Source organism: Bos mutus, chromosome 21, assembly GCF_027580195.1.
Source record: "Bos mutus isolate GX-2022 chromosome 21, NWIPB_WYAK_1.1, whole genome shotgun sequence".
NCBI classification, from domain to species: Eukaryota; Metazoa; Chordata; class Mammalia; order Artiodactyla; family Bovidae; genus Bos; species Bos mutus.
The window spans coordinates 28302859-28324224 of NC_091637.1; the positions used below are offsets into that span (position 1 = coordinate 28302859).

General features: G+C 50.6%; 1 protein-coding gene across 2 annotated transcripts in view; it reads left to right on the top strand.

Moving 5' to 3' along the window:
- Positions 1–21366, top strand: part of PCSK6 (proprotein convertase subtilisin/kexin type 6) — a 169790-nt gene that overhangs the window by 32611 nt on the left and 115813 nt on the right. For both annotated transcript variants that reach the window (XM_070358493.1, XM_070358492.1), the window contains exon 2: positions 17485–17589. In XM_070358493.1, the coding sequence (XP_070214594.1) occupies positions 17485–17589 (105 nt within the window). The remainder of the gene's footprint in view (positions 1–17484; positions 17590–21366) is intronic.

Sequence of the window (21366 nt, forward strand, 5' to 3'; positions counted from 1 at the left end):
TATAAAGTTGTTGTATGTAGTATATTCACTCATCCAGTTCTATGCATTTTTAAATCCCCATTATGATGTTTTCTTTGACCCATGAGTCATATGAACATGTTTGTTAATTTCTGAGTGTGTGCAGTTTTTGACTCCCTCTTCACCTTACTGATGTTGCTTTTAATTCCACTGCCATCAGACACTGTTGTCTTGGAGATCAGTTTTTGGATGCTGTGGGGGACCTGCTTCTAGCCCTGGTCCTGGATCAGGTTTTGATAAGGTCCCATGTGTCTGGAAAGAGTTCTGTCCTCTGTTGTTGGGGTGGAGTTCTGGGTCCTCTGGACCCTATGTCTCTGTTGCCTTTTTGTCCTGTTCTCTGGGGATTTTGCTGTGCCTCACGGCCTCTGCAGTCTGGGGCATGTCCAGGAGGAACAGGTTTGGGCTGGCCCCAGAGGATGAGAAGGATCCTATCCGACGGAGGAGAAGGGCCTGGATGCGGGAGCAGCATGGATAGTGGGGGGCCAAGGCTCCAGGGTGGTGTAGCCTCTGAGGGAGGGCAGAGGGGAGGGGCCAGCACCAGAGAGTTTGGGCAAGGGCCTTCACAGAAGAGGGCAGGGGAGAGTTGTCTGAGGGGTCAGAGGGGCCCACAGAAGGGAGGCAGCCGAGGGCTGAGCTGGGGGGGTCTGGCTCTGGGGCGTGTGCTCTGGTTACTGGGACGCCTGGTAGTGCTCAGGGTCTCCTTAGGTGACAGCCTGACCACTTGGTCAGGGGACTGGAAAGGCAGGAGTCGCTAGAGGTAGGGTTCTGAGGGCAGTGATTGAAACAGCAGGCCCAGAGGACCAGGTGGGGCAGGTGGGCCAGTGACCAGGAGCATCCAGGTTGTGGTGGATGGGTTGGGAGAGCTGTGGTGAAGGAGGGATTTGGGTGTGGGGGCCTGGCAGCGGCATGCCCACTGTGGCTGGAATTGCAGGGTGTCTGGGAGAGATGAGGGGAGTTCTGAGGTCAGGGTGTCAGGAGGGTTGTTTATCAGGTCATCAAAGTCCTCTGTCAGTGGCACAGTGGTAAGGAAAGAGGAGGGGGAACCCTGTGACGGTGGCCACCCCTGGAGCACAGGGGTGGCGGGTGGGTGGACCTGGGTGGGGGGAAAGCTCCCAGGAGCGTCCTTTCCTGGGAGGCTGCCCATGATCACCCTGCTGACTGTCCAGCCTCAGTGTTTCTGAGGTCAGAAGGAGAGCCGTGAACACTTAGGCTAGACACCAGGACTGAGAAAACCAGGACACACTGCTGACTGGGGGCTCCCAGGCAAGTGGGAGCTTTCAGCTGAGACTAAGACATGGTATACAGATACACCACATGGATGGAGGAGTGTTTTGTTTGTTTGAGGCTTTTTTAAAAAGTGATCACTTATGGTAAAATACATGCAACATAAAATGCACCATTTTCACCATTTTCCAGTGGACATTTCAGTGGCATTGGGTATACTGACAGAGCTCCTCCTGTTGCAAAACTGAAAATCTGTGTCTGTTAAAACTAATGGACCACCAGGAAATTCCCTCGTTTAAAAACAATAATAGGGATTCCCAAGGGTTCAGTGAGAGGACTTAGTAGGGGCTGCATGAGACACTGTCCTTGTCACTGGGGACAAACACAGTAGAGCCTACGGGGGCTCACTCTAGGCTGCCGGGTCTGTTGCTCATGGGGAGATGCCCTGAGAGGAGTAGCACTGTGAGAACAGAACAGGGCAGGCCCTGGAAGTGGGAGATGGTCTCTAGAGGCGCCCAGGGGTACATGCAGCCCCCTAGCTATATTTTATTTGATCTAGAATGGTTTCAGAAAATTGGAATAATTACTAACTAGTTCAGTTCAGTTCAGTCGCTCAGTCATGTCTGACTCTTTACCACCCCATGAACCGCAGCACGCCAGGCCTCCCTGTCCATCACCAACTCCCGGAGTTCACCCAAACCCATGTCCATTGAGTTGGTGATGCCATCCAGCCATCTCATCCTCTGTCGTCCCCTTCTCCTCCTGCCCCCAATCCCTCCCAGCATCAGGGTCTTTTCAAATGAGTCAGCTTTTCGCATCAGGTGGCCAAAATATTGGAGTTTCAGCTTCAACATCAGTCCTTCCAATGAACACCCAGGACTGATCTCCTTTAGGATGGACTGGTTGGATCTCCTTGCAGTCCAAGGGACTCTCAAGAGTCTTCTCCAACACCACAGTTCAAAAACATCAATTCTTCACACTCAGCTTTCTTTATAGTCCAACTCTCACATCCATACATGACCACCGGAAAAACCATAGCCTTGACTAGACAGACCTTTGTTGGCAAAATAATGTCTCTGCTTTTTAATATGCTGTCTAGGTTGGTTATTTAAACATTGGGAGGAACTCTGCTCAATATTCTGTAGTAACCTAAATGGGAAAAGAATTTGAAAAAGAATAGATGCGTGTGTGTGTGTGTGTGTGTGTGTGTGTGTGTGTGTGTGTATGGTTATATCTGAATCGCTTTGCAGTACACCTCAAACTAATTAATACAGCATATAAATCAACTGTACACCAATATAAAATAAAAATGTAAAAAAATTAAGTTTTGGGATATTTCAGATAGAAATTTGTTTCCAGCATCTCTTTTTAATGAGTTTTATTATTACAAAGTTTATTATAAAATTAAAAAATTATTAAATAATTTTTAAAATTAAAAAGTTATTATAAAGTATTGTAAGAGTTGCATTTTAAAGTTGAACATTATACTTCAGCTTATTGATAGGAACGATAAATTCAGTGCTACCTACTTTTTATAATTTTTTTTTTTTTAGTTGAAGTATACGAGGTATAGTCCACGGATCACAATTAGTCGGACATGACTGAATGACTAAAAGACAAGAACAATAGTTAATTTAAAATATTGTATTAGTTTCAGCTATACAGCAAGGTGATTCACTTCTAATGTTTATATTATATATGTATTACTTATAGCATATATAATAAATATATATATATTCAGATTCTTTTCCTTTATAGTTTATTACAAGATATTGATATAGTTCCCTGTGCAATGGTGCAGGTCCTTGTTATTTATCTATTTTATATATAGTCGTTTGTATGTGTTGATCCCAAGGCCCTCCACCAGCTTCTCTTGAAAAATAGGAGAGCTGGTCCCTTCCCCACAGGGAGGCAAAGAGGGAGTGTGACCCAAAGGGTCATGTTAGATCCTTTCGGGTCTCAGGACAGATGTAGTCTGTGCCTCAACTTGGCTCTCTCTTCCCCCGTGGGGCTCGGCATCACCCTCCCAGAGGATTTGCCCATCATCCTCTGGGAAGGGCAGGTCCTCGCTGCTTATCTGGCTCTGGAAGAAAAGCTGCTGGGCCTGGGGGCACAAGGATTCAGTCTCTGGGTACCCTGTTCCCACTCAGGTGATGTGCCATCTGTCTGCCAATGAGAGTGTGGAGGTGCCAGTTTTCGGCTCCAGTGAGGAACCATAAATCAGACAGAACCGCACAGAACTAATGAGCGCACCTCACTCAGAGCTTGTCTTACAGATTTGGTCACATGAGTGATGACAGAGGCATGAATTCACCTCACAGAGCTGAAAAAAATGACTCAGCCTAGAACCAATTGTATATTGCAACCTCATTCTCTACACATGGATGAAAAAGGAACAAGAAGGAAGTCTCTCTCAGGGACTTGAAACACCCTGAGGATGGCCAGATGGGGTGGGCAGTGTGGCCCTGGGGCAGGCCTGGCCAGTAGGCGGTGTACTGTTCACTCCGGCTTTGTTGGCTCCGTCGAGGTGGGAGTGTTTTTCCCACGGGGACCGCTGATAAAGAACTATGTGTGTGTTTTTAATTGAAATTAAAGAGCAAATGGGATTTGTTATCTGGCTTTGTGACTGACTTTGTTGCAATCCATTTTCCCTCCAAAGTGAGATACATATTACTTCCTATAGAAATGATAGGGAAAAAGCTACCTGAACAACAGCCTGCCCTGTGTCAGGCCCTGGGCAGGCATCTCACATATGTCCTGCTTCATTTATCCTCCCAGCAACCATGGGGTGGGGTGGGGGGATTAGAGAGGGGTGCTGTCATCCCCGCTGCCTAGTAAGGGAAATGACAGCAAAGAGAAATTAAGGAACTTGCCTGGAGTCTCTTCAGTGAAATGGAGGACCTGGCACTTAGATCCAGGCAGTCTGGCTCCAAGGCTTCAGTCAGTGTGTGGAGTCTCCCCTGCCCTAAGTTCCATGCTAGGCAGTGACCAGAGTCCCTTTGCCATCACTTCCCTGCCCTGGCCCCATCTTGCCCTGTTTTTCCTCGGAATCCTGGTAAAGAAGTTCTCCCCACTAGCAGGATACCAGCTTCTCAAAGCATGGGCCCCCTTTCTCTGTAGGAGCAACGGGTCACCTGTTGCTCAGAGTCTGTGATCTGAGTGCCGGCCTTGCAGAAGAGCCTTCACCAGGCCTCCCTCACCTGTCCTGGGCTGCTCACTTCTGTGGATCTCCTCCCAGAGGCAGGTCCCAGACACTGTGACCCAGCTTGGGACCTGCCTGGAGCCTTGTGGAGAGAGTAGAGCTGTGAGCGGACAGGTACCGGCAGCTGCATGGTTGTCCTGGGCATAGTGAACACGGGGTGCTGTGTTGGGGGGCATCCTCGGCCCTGCTCACGAGTCTCTGGCAGACAGTCGTGTGTGTTGACTTTGTGAATCGTGGGCGGAGAGAGGGCAGACAGAACAGGGTGATCTGTTTCCTCTCTCTTTCCTTTTACACACTGACTTCTTGCCTATAAATGAGTACTTTTGAAGTTTTACTTTGAATATGAAAGTTCTGTTGGAATTTTTTATGGCCACACACTCCATAAACCATCATGTTAGCATGAAAGGGACGGAGAGACGCTGGTTCAGCATCTCCTCAGAGAGTAGAGTCTGACCAGTGCGGAGACGGGCAGCCCCCGCAGACCCCGACCTGAGATGCCGCAGCTGTGTGGACAGTCACAGCACCACAGCAAAAGGCCCGATGGGGAGAGCTGCACGAGGCCCTGCTCTAGTTTATAAACCAGGACATGCTGTGTGGCTGGGAAAGGGCCCTCCAGGTGAGTGTTGGTGGAGCTGGGGCAGCTGCTGTCCCCCAGGGGACTCTTCACTGTGAGTCACAGGTGTGGGGTTGAGTCCTGAAGCCAAACAACAGTGCATGGCTCTCTTCCTGTGTGCTTGTAGTGCACACTGTGGAGTTTGGGCACTCATGTGCTTTTGCTGAAGGCTTCCCTGGTGATTCAGAGGTAAAGAACCCACCTGCAGTGCAGGAGACACAGGAGACACAGGTTTGATCCCTGGGTTGGGAAGATCCCCTGGAGGACGGCATGGCAACCCCTTCCAGTATTCTTACCTGGAGAATCGCATGGACAGAGGAGCCTGGCAGACTACACTACATGAGGTTGCAGAGTCAGACACGACTGAAGTGATTGAGCATGCACTCATGTGCTTGTACTGAAGGTTTCTTAGCTCTGTGAAATACAAGCCTCATGTCTGAGCAGGGTCAGCCCACATACCCCCCCACCTGCCAAGAGGCCAGCTTCCAGGATGGGCCTGGGCTGCATGGTCAGCAGACCCCCAAGGACAGGCATCAGGAGTTAAGGGATATTGGATCAGGTGAACGTGGGCTGTCTCCATGGGCATGGCTGTCCCCTCCCAGGTGTCTCTTTTCCCTTTAGGGGAAGCCACGTAACAGAGAGGGATGCAGGACTGGGATGAGCGGCCTGGAGCCCAGAGTAGTTGGTAATCACAGCCGGGCAGTGTTGCTGGGCTCTGTCCTGTCCTGGGCAGGGCTGTGCTGGGCTGGCCTGTCCTGGGCTGGCCTGTGCTGGGCTCTGTCCTGTCCCCTCCTCGGGCCTCCAGTGCTACTGTCACTGGGGCTAGGGGTGCCCAGCACCCAGAGTGACCTCTGAGAGAAGTCAGTTTTAGGAAGAGTGGGACAGGAACGTAGAGACATTTTTTCTGTAATTGCAGTAAAATAGTGGGCTTCCCTAGTGGCTTAGACGGTAAAGCGTCTGTCTGCGATGCAGGAGACCCGGGTTTGATCCCTGGGTTGGGGAGATCCCCTGGAGAAGGAAATGGCAGCCCACTCCAGTATTCTTGCCTGGAAAATCCCATGGGCCATGGAGCCTGGTAGGCTACTGTCCATGGGGTCGCAGAGTCGGACACGACTGAGCAACTTCACATACATAATAAAATTTACCATATTAACCATTTTTAAGTGAACTGTTCAGTGACATCAAGTACACTCACATTGTGGTGCACCCATCACCCCCATCATTTCCAGAACATTCTCACCTTCCAGAAATGAAACTCTGTCCCTCCCCTGGCCCCTGACTCCCACTGTCGCTGTCTCTGTGACTGTGACTCGTCTCCTGCCTCCGTGGGGTCACACAGGATTGTCCTGTGTGTGTCTTGTCTCATTGAGTGTGAAGTCCTCAAGGTTCACCCATGCTGTCGCAGATGTCAGAGCTGCCTTCCTTTTTGAGACTGAGTGATAGTCCCTGTGGGCATGGACTGCACCTTATAATCGCTCCATCCATCCATGGGCACTGGAGTTGCCGCCTTCTCTTGGCTACTGTGAACGTTAGTGTTCACATGTCTGTTGGAATCCCTGCTTTCTCTTCTTCAGGGTATTGAAGTGATGTATTTTTAAAGTGAGTATTTTAAAGATTAATTTCTTCAAAACACTTTTTAATTTCCCTTAGGATAATTCCTCTCAAGTGAGAGTTTCAGATATTAAACTTTGAGTCTTAAACATTTCTCTCACAAGGACAGAAATCTTCTTTATCAAATCTTGTAGCCTTCTCACCCGCCTCTGTCAGGTAACCCTAGGCTGCAGCTTGGTGCTGGCCCTTCTTTCTGGGGAGCCCGGGAGGGGGCCAGTAGGACCAGGTGGGCCTTCCCCTGTTTCTTTGCTCAGGGCATCCCAGCATTGACCATCTCCCAACCCCACACCACCCCGAGTGCTGTGTGGCCATTGTGCTAAAAGTCGCTGATAGCATCTTCTCCACTCACACGCCGAGGTGCTCTCTGCTGAGAGCAGTGTGGGCGTGTCTGTCCCAGGCTCTCTTACCTGGAGATGGGACCCTCTGGGGTGAGGCTGTCCCCATATGTCTTCCATGCTCAGCAAAAAAAAAAGGCATGTGCTAGCGTGAGGAGAGCCCAGTCCCTGTCACGAGGACCGTGGGCTACCTGCAGCAGCAAGTGGTTGCAGGCAGGCCGCATGACGGGGCTCCTATTCAACAGTAGTTGCCAGTGAGGTGCTGGAAACTTACAGGAGCTGAGGTAGGATCGGGATGCTGGCCTCCTTGTAAGAGTTCCAGGTCCCTATTCTTGACCTGCCCACTGCTTCCCAGTCAGGGATCCCTCTCCCCTCTGGAGACCACGCACTGCAGAGCAGTTAGCAGGCAGCAGGGACATGGTGTGAACCCAGCCTCACCCTCACCATCAAGTCAGCTTCATGGAATTGAGGGGTGGTCAACCTTAGAAATGGGATAAATGACTAATTCTGGAAGTCATAAAGATACCTTTAAAGAGTAAAGGATTTAAGATGAAAATCTTCAGAAAGGCCGTGCAGTTTTTCAGATGTCTCTCTGTGGATGTAAAAGGTGTAGCTTGATCTGTACATTAACCATCCTCATCTGAAACGGGACCATTCGGCTTGGTGACTTCAGGGAAGAGAAAATGAAGTCTGTTAAGTAAAAATTAATGGTTTTTCAGGAATTTGTAGGAAGTCGAGCAGCTTAATGACATGCTTTGGGTGGATGCGTTTTGAAGAAAGCAATTTGAGCAGACTAGGAAATTGTGCAATAACCTTAACTTGGGTCAGAATTTAATTACTGCAGTAACAGAGTGTCGCTGTGTGTCTCTGTGACCAAAATGGGAAGCAGGATTTTTTAAAAAGGCTTTTAAAAGTAACAACAACTTGTCCATTCTCTCTCTCTGGACTTCCTTCATTATAAATACCAGGTAACCCAATGCTGGCTAAATATAGGTTCAGTGGCCATCTCTGTTTATGACTTTCTTTAGGCGGAAGTTACCAGCACAAGGCCAGATTAATTTGGTGTGTAGGTTTTTATAGGCTCTAATTAGTTATGTTTTTCTTGAGCAGACCAACTGGGATCAGTAACATTATATAACTGAACTCTGACGCCCAAGACTTTGAAACACAGACGCCTCTCTCAGAGCTGGGGCCCCTGGGAGATGCCGACCCAGCGGCCCGGCGGCCAGCCCACTGCAGCTGTGAGCAGCCGGGCTCAGAACATCTGTTTCCAGCCAGGAGCAGCTCCAGGAGTGATAAACTGAATACCTTCTTGCAAAGTCAGAAGCCTCATCTGCAGCCCATTGGTTTCTGCATCCTTGAGGTTTGACATGGCACGACTACTTATCAGCTGTCCCCGGAGGCAGATTCCACTGTGCTGGCCCAGGAGGAGGTGGGGCAGCCAGGGACAGAGCAGAGTGTGCACTTGACCAGCCTCCCTACCTCACTGCTTGACAGCCCTGCACCTGCGTCTGAGTGTCTGAGGTCACAGCCATTGGAGGCCTGAGTGGGTGGTGGACCTTTGGAGCCATGGAATGTCATCTGGGGTGGACCTAGCACGCTCATCAATGACTTTGCTGCACAGCAGACTTGACAAATGACTCGGGGCCCTCCTCTTCTGTTCTCGAAGCTCTGCAGAAACCGCCAAGTCATCTCCTTTTCCTCCAGGAGGGCAGGATGCACCCCACTGGCAGCACCCTGGATCCCTCCCACCTCACACCTGCCCTGCATAAACAGGGAGGTGACATGAAGCTAGCTATGCTTACACTGATGGGAAAAGCAGGACAGGAGGGGCTCTTCCTGTAAACACCCCGGCCCAGGCCTCTCTCCCCATCACACTTGGCCCCTGCCCCTTCTTCACTGGACTTTACAAGCTGTTGCTGCCCCCCGCCCCCTCAACCCGTGGTCCCCTGGATGCTTCCTCTCCATGGAGCACCACCACCTGCCTCCGAGCCCTGCAACCCTTGGAATGGACATTAGAGGGGCCAACATGGGCCTCACCCAGCCACTCAGCTGGTGGGTTGTCTTCCTGTATCCACAGCCTCAGGACTGTCCTGGGAAGGGGGCTAGAGAGCCCAAAGGCCAGACGACTGGGAGGCCCAAGGTCTTGGTCACCGCTACACTGGACAGCTCTGTGTGTGTGGACAAGAAGATGTGTGTCCTTCCAGTGTGACTCAAGGTCTGTTCACTTCACCAAACATTTCTTGGCCTCCTGCTGTGTACCAGATGCTGCCAGTGCCTGTGGGTTACTACAGATGACAGTTCATGCCTTCGAGGAGCTTATCTTGGAGGAAGGGACAGAAGATGGGCTATAATGGGCACATGTAGGCACACTAGGCTCTGGGAGGTCCAAGAGGGCTTCCTGGGGGCCATGACAGCTGAGGTGATGGTTAAAATCAGAGCAGGAGGTAGACTTGTTGTGAGATGGCTGGCGTGAGCAGGCTTGGGGGTGTGAAAGCAAGCAAGGGTCCCTCACACACAGCAACATCACTAGAGTACAGGGGTGATGCTGGCGAGGCCAGGCCTGTGCCAGAAGGAGAGCTGACCTGGCTTGGTCATGGAGACATGCATATGCCCTGTGAGAGGCCCATGGGCTTCTGCTCCTCCAGGAGGCAGGGATGGTGGTGTGGTGGAGACTGTAATGGAGGCTAGGAGGCAGTAGGGCCCTGCCCCATGATGGGGGCAACAGGGAGCCACCAGACTTGAGAACCCTTCAGGCTGTCTCTCTTGGAGGGCTTGGTGATGGATGCCTGGGAGGACAGTGGTACCTTGACCCAGAGGAGGGACTTCTCAGGAGGAGGGGGTCTGGTAAGGGTGAGGACAGCAAGATGGTGCTGAGTTCAGGGTGATGCTCTGATTGTGGGGGTCGGCACAGCCTTCCCAGCTCAGCATGCTGGGTGGGGGCTGGGGGTCTGGTAGGCCAGTGGGGAAGGGCCAGGCAAGAAGTGGAAGGGCCTTCTCCTAGGAAGAGCTGTCCTCGGGTTGGGGTACGACCCTCAGCTGTAGCTCGGTGCCTCTTGGAGGTGGTCCAGACCTCGACGACCAGGACCTCCATGTGGGGGCAGGCCCAGCCACAGCGAGTTTGCTCCTGTTTGCACACCAGGCCTCCCTGTCATTCACCATCTCCCAGAGTTTGCTCAAATTCATGTTCATTGAGTCGTTGATGCTATCTAACCATCTCATCCTCTCTTGTCCCCTTCTCCTGCCTTCAATCTTTCGCAACATCAGGGTCTTTCCCATTGAGTTGGCCCTTGCATCGGGTGGCCAAAGTATTGGAGCTTCAGCATCAGTCGTTCCAGTGAGTACTCAAGGTTGATTTCCTATAGGATTGACTGGTTTGCTCTCCCTGCAGTCCAAGGGACACTCAGAAATCTTCTCCTGTACCACAGTTGGAAAGCATCAATTTTTTGGCTCTCAGCCTTCTTTATGGTCCAACTTTCACATCCATACATGACTACTGGAAAAACCATAGCTTTGACTATATAGACCTTTGTTAGCAAAGTGATGTGATGACTTTGCTTTTTAGTATGCTGTCCAGGTTTGTCATAGCTTTCCTTGCAAGGAGCAAGCGTCTTCTGATTTCATGGCTGCAGTCACCAAATGTCGGTACACACAAATCTGAATGTACAACATGCATGTATATATGCACATTCTCACATCTGTGCACACATGCAGTCATACATCTACATATGTATGTACATAAATACACAGGAACCCATTTCTATGCCTGTCCATCCACAGACACACCCATCAGAGGTGTGCATGGGCCACAATGGTCTCTCTCCAGGTTCCTGCACTGGTAGGAAGGAGAGAGAGCCCCACAAGGCCCTGGGCTGCTGTGAACAGTGTGTTGCGGGGGACCAGGTAGGGTGAGTGGGGTCACCATGACAACAGTGCTGGAGATATGTCCAGAGGCAGAAGGGTGATGGTTAGGGATGTGAACTCGGATTCACCTCCTGACTGTGCTGCGTGCAGTGAGGGGGCGGTTCTGAACCACTCAGAACCTCTGTCTCCCCATCTACACCATGAAAGTGAAGATGGCCCCTGCCTTGTAAGGCTGCTGTGAGGCTCAGGTTGTGTTGTCTCAGCTGGAGGCCTGGACAGGGGGCTGCCGTGTTCTGAACCAGGAGCCCCAACAAAAATCAGGGGCCTTGGGAGCTGCACAAAGGAGAAGACAGGACTTGCTGTTCCCTGCTCTTTTTGTGCCTGTTTTCCATCTGTATTGTGCACCAAGGGCATGTGGAACTAGGTTTCTAAAGTGCCTCATGGAGGGTCCCAGTTGGGAACCACATCCGGCTCTTCACTGTGGGTTCTTTGATCCCATTTCTTCCAGTGTTCTGGCTTAGAATACTTAGCCAGGGTTTTGATGTTACCAATTGTATCAACTAATGTGTATAATTACATACCAGTGTTGAGTGAAGAGATGTGGACCTCGCACACTCAGCAGATTGTTCATTTTCTGGCGAGTGCAGTAGGCTAAGAGAACAGCTCTGATTAACCCATTGTGGAAATAACACAGATGAGAAAGAGAAAAGCATTTACAAAAATTTTATGTTGTGACCAACACCTACCCACCCCTGCCAGAATAAAAATAACTTAAAAAACACCTCATATACTGGAGATTGGATTCACTGAGGCAGAGTGGATTGAGGTTCTGGGGGCTCAGTGCCAGCAAGGGCTGGTCGGCAGCTGGAGAGAATGGGAGGAGAGGAAGAAGAGAAGACTGCCTGGGCACTTGGGCAGCAGGGTTCTGCAGCAGCCACTGCCTCGGGGTCAGTCGAGCAGGTGGCTCAGCTACCAGCCAGGGAGGTGGTGTGCAGAGCATGGGCAGGCATGGCGGCTGGGGCACAGTGTCCGGGACAGCGGGACTGTGGAGCTGGGACAAGTGCCCACGTTAATGTCAGTGCGGAAATCAAGTGAAAATAAGGGCCTCTTCTTACCCATGGGGTTGCCCTGCACTTATGATGTCTTTTGTGCCCCCTGCCCCCGCCACTTCTCTGTCTGCTCTTCTGACTCCACCTCTTGTTGGTCTGACCCTGAGGCTGTACCAGTAGTGCTGCAGTGATCCTGAGCCCTAACCCATGTGCCCCTGTGTCATTCAGTGTGAGGTTGTCGCCTGTCTGGGCACAGTGGGGAGAGTCTGAACGTAATGCTGTGCTTAGCCCCCTTGGCTTCAATTTTCCCATCTGTGAAGTGGGGCCATCTCTGTGGCTCTTCCCTGACCCCTGCCTGTGAGGCCAGGGGCAGTCAAGTGTCCATATGTTTACCCCAGCCAGTGGCTACATCCCCAGTGTCTTGCTCTCCTGTCCTCCTATTTCATGAAGGCCCTGGTGAGCTTGAGGGACAGTGCCCTGAGCGGGAGGGCGTAATCCGGGTGGGGAAGGTCACTGAGTGGGGGGGTGGGGTGCGAGTCAAGGGGCAGGAAACAGCCACGTGGTAAATGCCACACCATCCATGCTGGGCCACGTCCCACTTCAGGCAGGGACATGAAGGGAAGCAGAGCTTCCTGCTCTGCTAGCTCTTGATCCTTTCTGACCTTCTTCCCATCTTGGAAACCTCATACTCCCAACCAGTCCTGATGCTGGGGAGGGTGAGTCAGATGGGAGTGACCGGGTCACTGGACAAGGATGGTGCCTGGAGAGGAGGCAGCTCCGTGACTAGATAAGATGCTGAAGGCGCTGACCTCCTAAGCAGAACCCCTCGGTATGGGGACTGGTGGTCTGGCCTCAGACTGGTGGACCCCCACCCCAGACACGTCCTGCAGCAAATTCTAGAATTGCAGGTTGGCAGGCCTTCTCTGTAAGGTCTGCACATGGCCTGTTCTAGGCGAGGGGGCAAAGGGTCCCTGTGGCAGCCACTGGGCTCGGCATCATAGTGTGGGGGCAGCTGTGGACAGGATCCCCAGGGAAGCTTTACTTACAGAAACAAGAGCTGTGTGTACGTCCTAGGATGGAAAGCAGGGTCACCAACAGACACGGCACACTTCACTCAGCGCAGTCAGGAGGTGGAAGCAGCTCAAGTGCCCATCAGTGGGCTAATAGACAAGCGATGATGGCATATGCCCACCATAGAGTGTGGTTCAGCCTGAAAGACAGAGGGAGTTCTGACACCTGTGGCAACAGGGGTGAACGTGGACATCATGGTAGGGCAGCAAACCCGGCACAGAAGAGCCAGTGGCTCCCCTGAGACAGCCAGAGTTGTCAGGTTCACAGAGACAGAGCAGATATTCTGTGCCCTGTCTACTCTCTGTTTGCCTGTTCGCAAACCTTTCATCTCGAGGAAGGACGGTTTCTGCTCCCCATGCCCGCACACTGCTCCAGGAGGGCCCAGAGGGTGGGAGTTCACATGTAATGGAGGCAGGGTTTCAGTTTGGGAAGATGAGAAGGTTCCCAAGATGATGATGGTGATGATTGCATGACAGTGTGAATGTGCCTGGTGTCCTGAACTATAGATACTTAAACACTGTGACAGTGGTAAACATTATGTCTGTTCTGTGTGCTGAGTCACTCAGTCATGTCCAACTCTTTGCAACCCCATGGACTGTGGCCCACCAGGCTCCTCTGTCCATGGGATTCTTCACACGAGAATACTGGAGTGGGTTGCCATTTCCTCCTCCAGGGGATCTTCCCGACCCAGGGATCGAACCTGTGTTTCTTACGTCTCCCGCATTGGCAGGTGGATTCTTTACCAGTAGCACCACCTGGAAAGCCCTCTGTCTGTTTTACCACAATTTAAAAAGCTAACACAATAAGAAGGAGATAGATCATTTGCCTGTTCTCCGTCCTCTGCCCGCTGCCGCCCTTGAGTGGGTCAAGACGTGGTTGACCACATGGCGCGTCCTTGGGCTTCAGGATGTCACGTCCATCCAGGTGAGGGTGGTGCCAGGGCCTCTCCCAGTGTCAGGACTCCCTCCTCAGCATCTGGCCCTGCCTCCTCCCTCTTCCCTCTTCCTGCCCTCACAGTCTCTCCAGGGTCAGACAGCCTTCTGTCCCATGCCCTGTCTGCCCTCTGTTTGCCTGTTCACAAATCTTTCATCTTAAGGAAGGACAGGTTCTGCTCCATTCACAAATCTTTCATCTCAAGGAAGGACGAGTTCTGCTCCCCATGCCTGCATCCTGCCCCAGGAGGGCCCAGAGGGTATACAGATGCACACAGAACCCTGGGAGGATCTGGGTGGCAACTGTCAGAGTTCCCAATAGCCAGTGACCTGACTCACTCCCCTTTTTCCTGAATCAGATTCCAGCTTCTGCACCTGGTGTTGTCAGGATGGGAGGGTGTCCTTGACTGGTGTCCCCTTCTCCCCTGCACCTTACCCAGACCTTTATCGTCCATATTGGACTGCACATAAGTTCCCAAAATAGATGTGGCATTGCCCGTTGCTGCCCCCGGGGCAGTTTGTCTGGTCAGCACCATGGGAGCCATCTGTTCTTCCCTGGAATTGCTCAATGGAAATGAATCTCCTCAGTGCAGACCCTCTGAGCCCTGCTCAGGGTGGAGCTGGACAGGGGCAGCGTCACGGGCCTGCACGGCCTGGGGACTGGCCTTTGCAGAGAGGCTGGGCTGCTCTAGGGCCAGATGCTGCCCTGAGTGGCGTCCAGGGCTACCCTGATGCGGGCCTACTTAGGATCTATGAGTGCATGCTCAGTCGTGTCTGCCTCTTTGTGACCCTGTGAACTTTGCGACCCCATGGACTATAGCTCACAAGGCTCCTCTGTCAATGGAATTTTCCAGGCAAGAATACTGGAGTGGTTGCCATTTCCTCTTCCAGGGGATCTTCCCAAACCAGGGATTGAACCTGCATCTCTTGTGTGTCCTACATTGACAGATGGATTCTTAACCACCTTTCTACCTGAGAAGCCCAGTGCTTATAGTTGGCAGCTCTGAAATTAATCCCTCCCCTTGTCAGCACATTGGATTCAGCTCTTAGTTTCTCCATGTCCTGAGTGGAAATTGATTTGAACACCTGGAGTTAAAAGACCCAAAGTTGTGATATATCTCCCAGGGATGGTGGCCACTTGTAGATTAAACATGGCTGTAAGTTAAAGCTGCATTGTTGTTAAATAACAGCTTGGCTTGCTCTAGGAGGAGCCCTTTGACAGACATAACAATTAACTTCAGTGAAAAAGTGAGCAGTTAACTGTAGGAGGAGAAATAAGAGTGCTTCTGTGCAAAACAGGGCAGAAATAATGAGGTTTATGATGGTTGAAAAGATGCTTGAAGTCGAAAATGAACCAAGAGTCATAATTGCAGAAAACCACGTATAGAGCACTTCCTGCCTGCCAGGTACTTTGCTGGCTCTTTGTATATGAAGAGCTGTGCCCGACTCTGTATATGTGTACGTGTGCGTGTATTGTTGTTGTTTAGTCGCTCAGTGGTGTCCAACTCTTTGTGACCCTACAGACTGTAGCCCGCCGGGCTCCTCTGTCCATGGGATTCTCCAGGCAAGAATGCTGAAGTAAGTTGCCATTTCCTTCTCCAGGGGATCTTTCTGACCCAGGGATTGAACCCAGATCTCCCGCACTGGCAGGCGGATGCTTCACCACTGAGCCTCCAGGGAAGTTCACGTGTGGTGTGTGTGTGTGTATGTGTGGTATATGTGTGATGTGTGTGTATGTACAGTGTATGTGTGGTATGTGCATGCAGTGTATGTGTAGTGTGTGTGTGGTGTATGTGAGGTATGCATGTTTGGTGTGTGTGTATGTGTGTGAGTGTGTGTATAAGTGGTATGTGTATGTGTGTGTGGTGTGTGTATAGTGAGGGGAGAGGGGAGAGGGACTGTCTTGGAACAAACCTTGAAGATAGTAGTTACTGTTCTCAGAAGGAGACTAAGAGAGGGTCTGAAGCCCAGATTCCGCAGCAGGTAAAGCTGAGTCAGGGTGTATCCCAGGCCCAGGGAGGGTTTGGAGGAGCCAGGGTGAGAATTCCAGCTCCTAATACAGCCAGGATTTCCTGAACAGCAACTGTGTTCAAGGCACTAAATTAGGCAGACACCATATAGACTCTTAACTGGCTAACCTTCATAGCTGTCATGGTGTTCGCTGTTCTGTGCTTGAAAACAACTGAAACACCCTGGAGCAAGCTTGAGCAAACAAGGAGGTTCTTCATTTCAAGGACAAGCGGTGTCTCTGGAAACTGAAAAGCAGGATGCAGCCGGACTGCTGGGTTTTCTGGATATGAGGGTAAAGGGTACAGTCAAGCAGGCTCTCTCTGTAGACACCTGCGCAGTCTTCTTGTGGAAAGACGTGGAAATGGCTGCTCAGCATCTCCATGTCCCTTTAGGTCTCTGCCTGGTCCCGTCCACTGCACTGGACAGATGCAGTGTCTGTGAGCAGGAAGAGGGGCAGAGGAAGGTCATGGTGAATTGGGTGCACATTAGTCCTGCTTAAACAAGTTCTTGGGGTATGTAGTTTTATCCCCACTGTACATGTAAGGAGCTGAGGTTTGCAGGAGGGGAATCTTGCTCAGGATCACAGGATCATGCATGGTGAAGGGAGCGGACAAGGTTTGGATGAGGCCTGTCTGGCTGAAACCAGGCTTGTCACCATGACATCTGACTGCTGCAGAGGACAGTCTGTCTTAAATCCATCCTCTCCTCAGGAGCTGGAAGAGAAACTAGGATGGTTCCGCCTGAGGAGGGCAGCCTGAGAGTTTGTGTAGCATTTGCTCCATCTTCAGTGACAAGGCTCTGCTCAGGGCTCGTGCCCAGCCAGCTGTTTCCAGCAGCCAGTGGAATTTAGGAGAGGCAGGCCTCCTGAGCACAGTGTCCTGATGCTCCAGGGTTGTGAGACACGAGGCAGGTCGGGGCTGGGATGGCGGGAGGAGGTGCAGGAGCAGCCTACCACGTCCCCTCCAGCCCTCCAGCTGAAATCCACCCTGATAGACTGCTGCTGGCCGAGAGCCGGGACACCCTGGGACTCGGGTGTTCTCAGCTGACCTTTCCGCAGTCCCCAAGCAGATGGGGCTGCGTGTTTGCCTTGGCTCCTTGCTGCACTTGGGAACGGACATTCATTCTTAGATGTCTCAGTGTACCCTGGGGGGCAGAGAGCATGGAGTTTGTTTATAAATGAGTGTTTGGTGTAGACTTAGACCTGACTTGACACGAACTGAGCTGCTTCAGGGATGCTTAACCCAAAATGAACAGGATTTCTTGTCTAAAATAACTTGGCCATGGTAATACAAACTTTAAATGATACAAACTCACTGCAAGATCTGGGGAGCATGTACTTCATCGGAAATACCACCTAGTGTTTATCCAGAAAGGGGTCTCCGAGTTGACATTCACAGACCTAGAATCTGTGGCAGGGATGTGAGCGGGGGAGTGTCATGGAGGGTGATCTCGCTCTGGGGGCAGGATGGGTCTCTCAGAGGAGGGGGAGGTGTTCTGAGAGGCAGGGTTTGGTGAGACCATACTGATTGGTGGTATCCTGCTTCTTGTTTTGCAGATTGGAAACCTGGACGATTACTACCACTTTTATCACAGCAAAACCTTTAAGAGGTCCACCTTGAGCAGCAGAGGCCCTCACACCTTCCTCAGGATGGACCCCCAGGTACAGCTCCGCTCCCTGGGCAGATGCTGTCTGAGGGCCTAGAGTGTCGTGTGCGGGTTGTTTGTGTCTCTGGTTCTGAAAATGCCCAAGTCTGAATTTTAATGAGCTTCTCCATGACCCTAAGTTTTCCTCTCTGAACAAAACAAAACAGATGTGCAACTACATATCAGAGCATTTCAAAACTCCAAATATTTGGGTCCTTAGTAAGACTTGAGAATTTAAATTCTTGACTTCTGTTTGAAACAACAATCAAATGACTATAGGGCTATCATTTTAAATCTTTAAAAGTCAACAAAACACATAGTAATTAGCGGAGATAAATGTGTGCATCTTACCCATAAAGGCTATGGAATTCAAACTGTCGTTTTAATAATGAAATTAGAGTTTGGATAGGCAGGTGTTTTTGTGGTTGTCATAACACATATCTTAATGGTTACCATGAACTTGAAAACTTGGGCAGTGAACGTAGCTTTTTCTTTAAAAATCCCTGTGATCTTTGAGATGAAAACAGATGTAATTTGAAAAGAGGCTAATAATGTTTTTAGTATAATTCTTATTTATCAGTGGTTAATCATACTTTCTACATAGATTTGAGATTAATATTTGACTCATGGGTCAGCAGATACTTGGTAAGATTAAAGATGTAAGATGGCCAAGTGAGCCTTTGACGGCCTCATTCATTCACCAGGTGATTTTGGAATACCTGCTGTGTGTCCCTGTATGTCCATATCAGGGCCATTGGAGTGGACGGTGGGGCTGACAGTCTATAGAAATGCACATGATATGTCACAGGGCATTGAGAGCTACAAGGGATGGTGAAGTGCAAGTGACAAGAAGTTACGGCCACGACAAACAAATGAGGCCATTGGTAAACTGTAGTTTTAGAACATGGAAATCACCCTGTCCTAAAAGCAGTGTGCAGAGTGTTCATTTAGACTCCCAAGCAGGTATGGGGTGTTCCTGCAGGGATCCCCAGAGAACGTGGATAGTAAAGTTTCTGCAGAGAAGCTGGCCGTGGTGGTGTCCCAAGCACCACCCCCCACCTCACCCCGCCACCATCGTGGCTCCTCTTGTGTTGATGGGAGAGATGGTTTGTCCTGGGAATGCTTCTCTGGTTACAACTTTGTGATTTCTGGTTTCAAGAGCATGGGGAAGTCATCCTAGTGCATGAGCCAGCCCATCCACAAGCTGGGCTCTGATAAGGTGGACACACAGTGCATGGTTCTGAGTTCACTTTATGGGTGGGTACGAGGATGGTCGGATGCATGGTGGGTGGGTGGACAAACAGAGGAGATAGAATCAAACACTGTGCTAATCCCATTCTTCCCTCACAGCTAAGAGGAAGTTTGTGTTTATGAAGGACACCTTATGTGCCTCCTCCCACCCGGTGTGTGTGTTCACACCACAGAGCTGGAAGGACACTTTTCACAGGGGCTGGTGCATTTTTTTTCCTCTCAGAAGCAAAGCCAGGTGGTAGTGGCTAAGTCGCACAGGACGGGCCATTGGAGAAGAGTGAGCAGACCCCATGTCACCATAGGGCTGAGTGCAGAGTGCATGGCCACCACAAAGACACATGGGGGTCCTTGCAGCTGGTGGTGGGGGCGGTGCTGAGGTTCACAGGGGCTCCTCACCTGTCTAAGCTCAGAAGGGAGTTGCTGCCGTGCCCTCCACAGTTTTTCTTAAGCACGCAGAGGTCTGTCTTGTGAGAACAGCATGCTTGTTTGGAGTTACTGTTCCCACAGGGAGAGTCAAAGCGAAGGGATGCTGTTTGCATGGGGGACATCCCCCCCCATAGAGATGTGCATGAGAACAGGATGGGATGGTAGAATTCTTTGTCATTTATTTATTTGGCTACATGTCTTTTATTTATTTTAAATAATTTATTTGGCTGCATCTGGTGTTAGTTGCAGCATGCAGACTCTCTAGTTGTGGTGAGTGGGCTCAGTAGTTGCAGCGTCTGGGCTCTCCAGTTACAGCACTTGGGCTCTGGAGCATGTGGAATCTTAGATCCCCAACATGGGATGGAAACCTTGTCTCTGGCATTGCAAGGCAGATTCTTGTAGGGCTGTCCCTGGTTGGGAAGTCTCTTGATTCCCTTTCTCCTGCCCAACAGGATGCTTGGCCTCCCCACCACCAATAGAAATGGATCAGAGGCCAGACAAGAGATTTAGGCGAGACTTTATTGGGGCCCCTGCTGCAGCAGAGAGAGCAGGAACAAACAACAGGCTCCCTTGCTTGCTTGCTTCCCCTGATGTGGGTGGGGTGGGGGGAGGTGGTTCCTTATATGGGGTGAGGGTCAGGGTGTGTTCAGGGTCAGGCTGGAGGGGTGGCTTAGGTGGTCCTCCGCCCCTTTGGTGGTGTTGAGTGCAGGGGGCATGTGCAGTCCCCTGCTTCTGTTCCAGGCTCTTCAGAAGTGGCAGCTGGGTTTTTAGTCTTTTTGTATCTTGTCTGGAATTTCCCCCAACTGTGCATGCATGCAGTTACTTTTAGTCCCATACACTTTCTCTGTATCTTATTGCTGGAGGAGAGGTTTGTGCAGGTACAAGCACCTCAGTGAAGGGCCCCAGGCCTCTGCCTGTCTCATTTCTGAGGAATTTTGGAGAACTAAGTGGCTTCTCAATTGTTAAAACTATGGCAGAAGTGAAATAGGAGATGTAACCTGTGTTTTGGCATGGGGGTGGGTGGGTAGGGGGATTCACTCTTTTCTAGTGTCTAAATTGTAAACCTTTTAAAGGTATTCAACTCAACTGTTCCACCCTTCCTTTCAGAATTACTAACTGTGCACCTGCTGAGTGTGACCCTGTGTCCAGGAACGCAGAGATGCCCACCTGGTGGTCCTCTGGCCCGTGGCCCCAGTAGGGCCAGACATGGGGCCTGGCTGTGAGGCTGCGGGAGACAGCTGGGCAGGACTTGGGGTGGGCCCCAGCTGGCTCCTCTTTGGCATCTGTGGTGATGGGCTTGTGCCGTGTGGGTGGGTTCCAGGCACTGCGTTCACTCTGGGTCTGCAGGCAGGGGCTCCCGGTGATCAGTTGTGGCCTCGAAGAAGAGGGGAGGAACTCCCACAGGCAGTGCCAGTTAACTTTTTTCAAATTAAAAATCCTTTTTATGCAGAGCTTCTTAATCAGCTCCTGGCAGAGCTGCTGTGGGAGCATCCTGCCAACAGAGAAGGAGAGAAAAGGTAAACAGCCGCGCATTCCAGTGCCCACAAGGCCCACGTGATTGCGATTGTTTCCCACAGTTCTCATTAAATATTTAGCCCCAGGGAGAGCATATAGACAATGGAACCAATGACAAATTCAGAATCGCAACTGAAACGCCTCCGTTTAAATCAGTCTAGTTTTAATGCAAACCAAATCAATTAGCTGTCAGTCTGACTAATATTTACTCTACCAAGTCATTGTAATGAAATATCAGGTAAAATTAGCTATTTACAGAGATGTTTAGTGTTATCTTTTCCTGCAGTGCACTAGGATGCTTTCCCAAATTAGCGAAGTGTTTTGTGACACCTTCGCGATCAGAGAGTTGTGTAATTAATATTTAAAAAAGGAAAAGATGATTTAATACTATCCAGCGTCATTGGAATGCAGTTGCCATCGTGTTTGAATGACCAAACTGGAGATGAATGTTATAGGGCTTAGGATAAAGTTCAATCGAATGCAGATGGTATTTTATTTTAATTAGCTCCAGTCCCTATTGTATACAATTGCTTTGATAAGTGATGGAATTTAAAGCTCACCCCTACTTCGCCTAAAAGCTGATACAGCGTACATTTGTTAA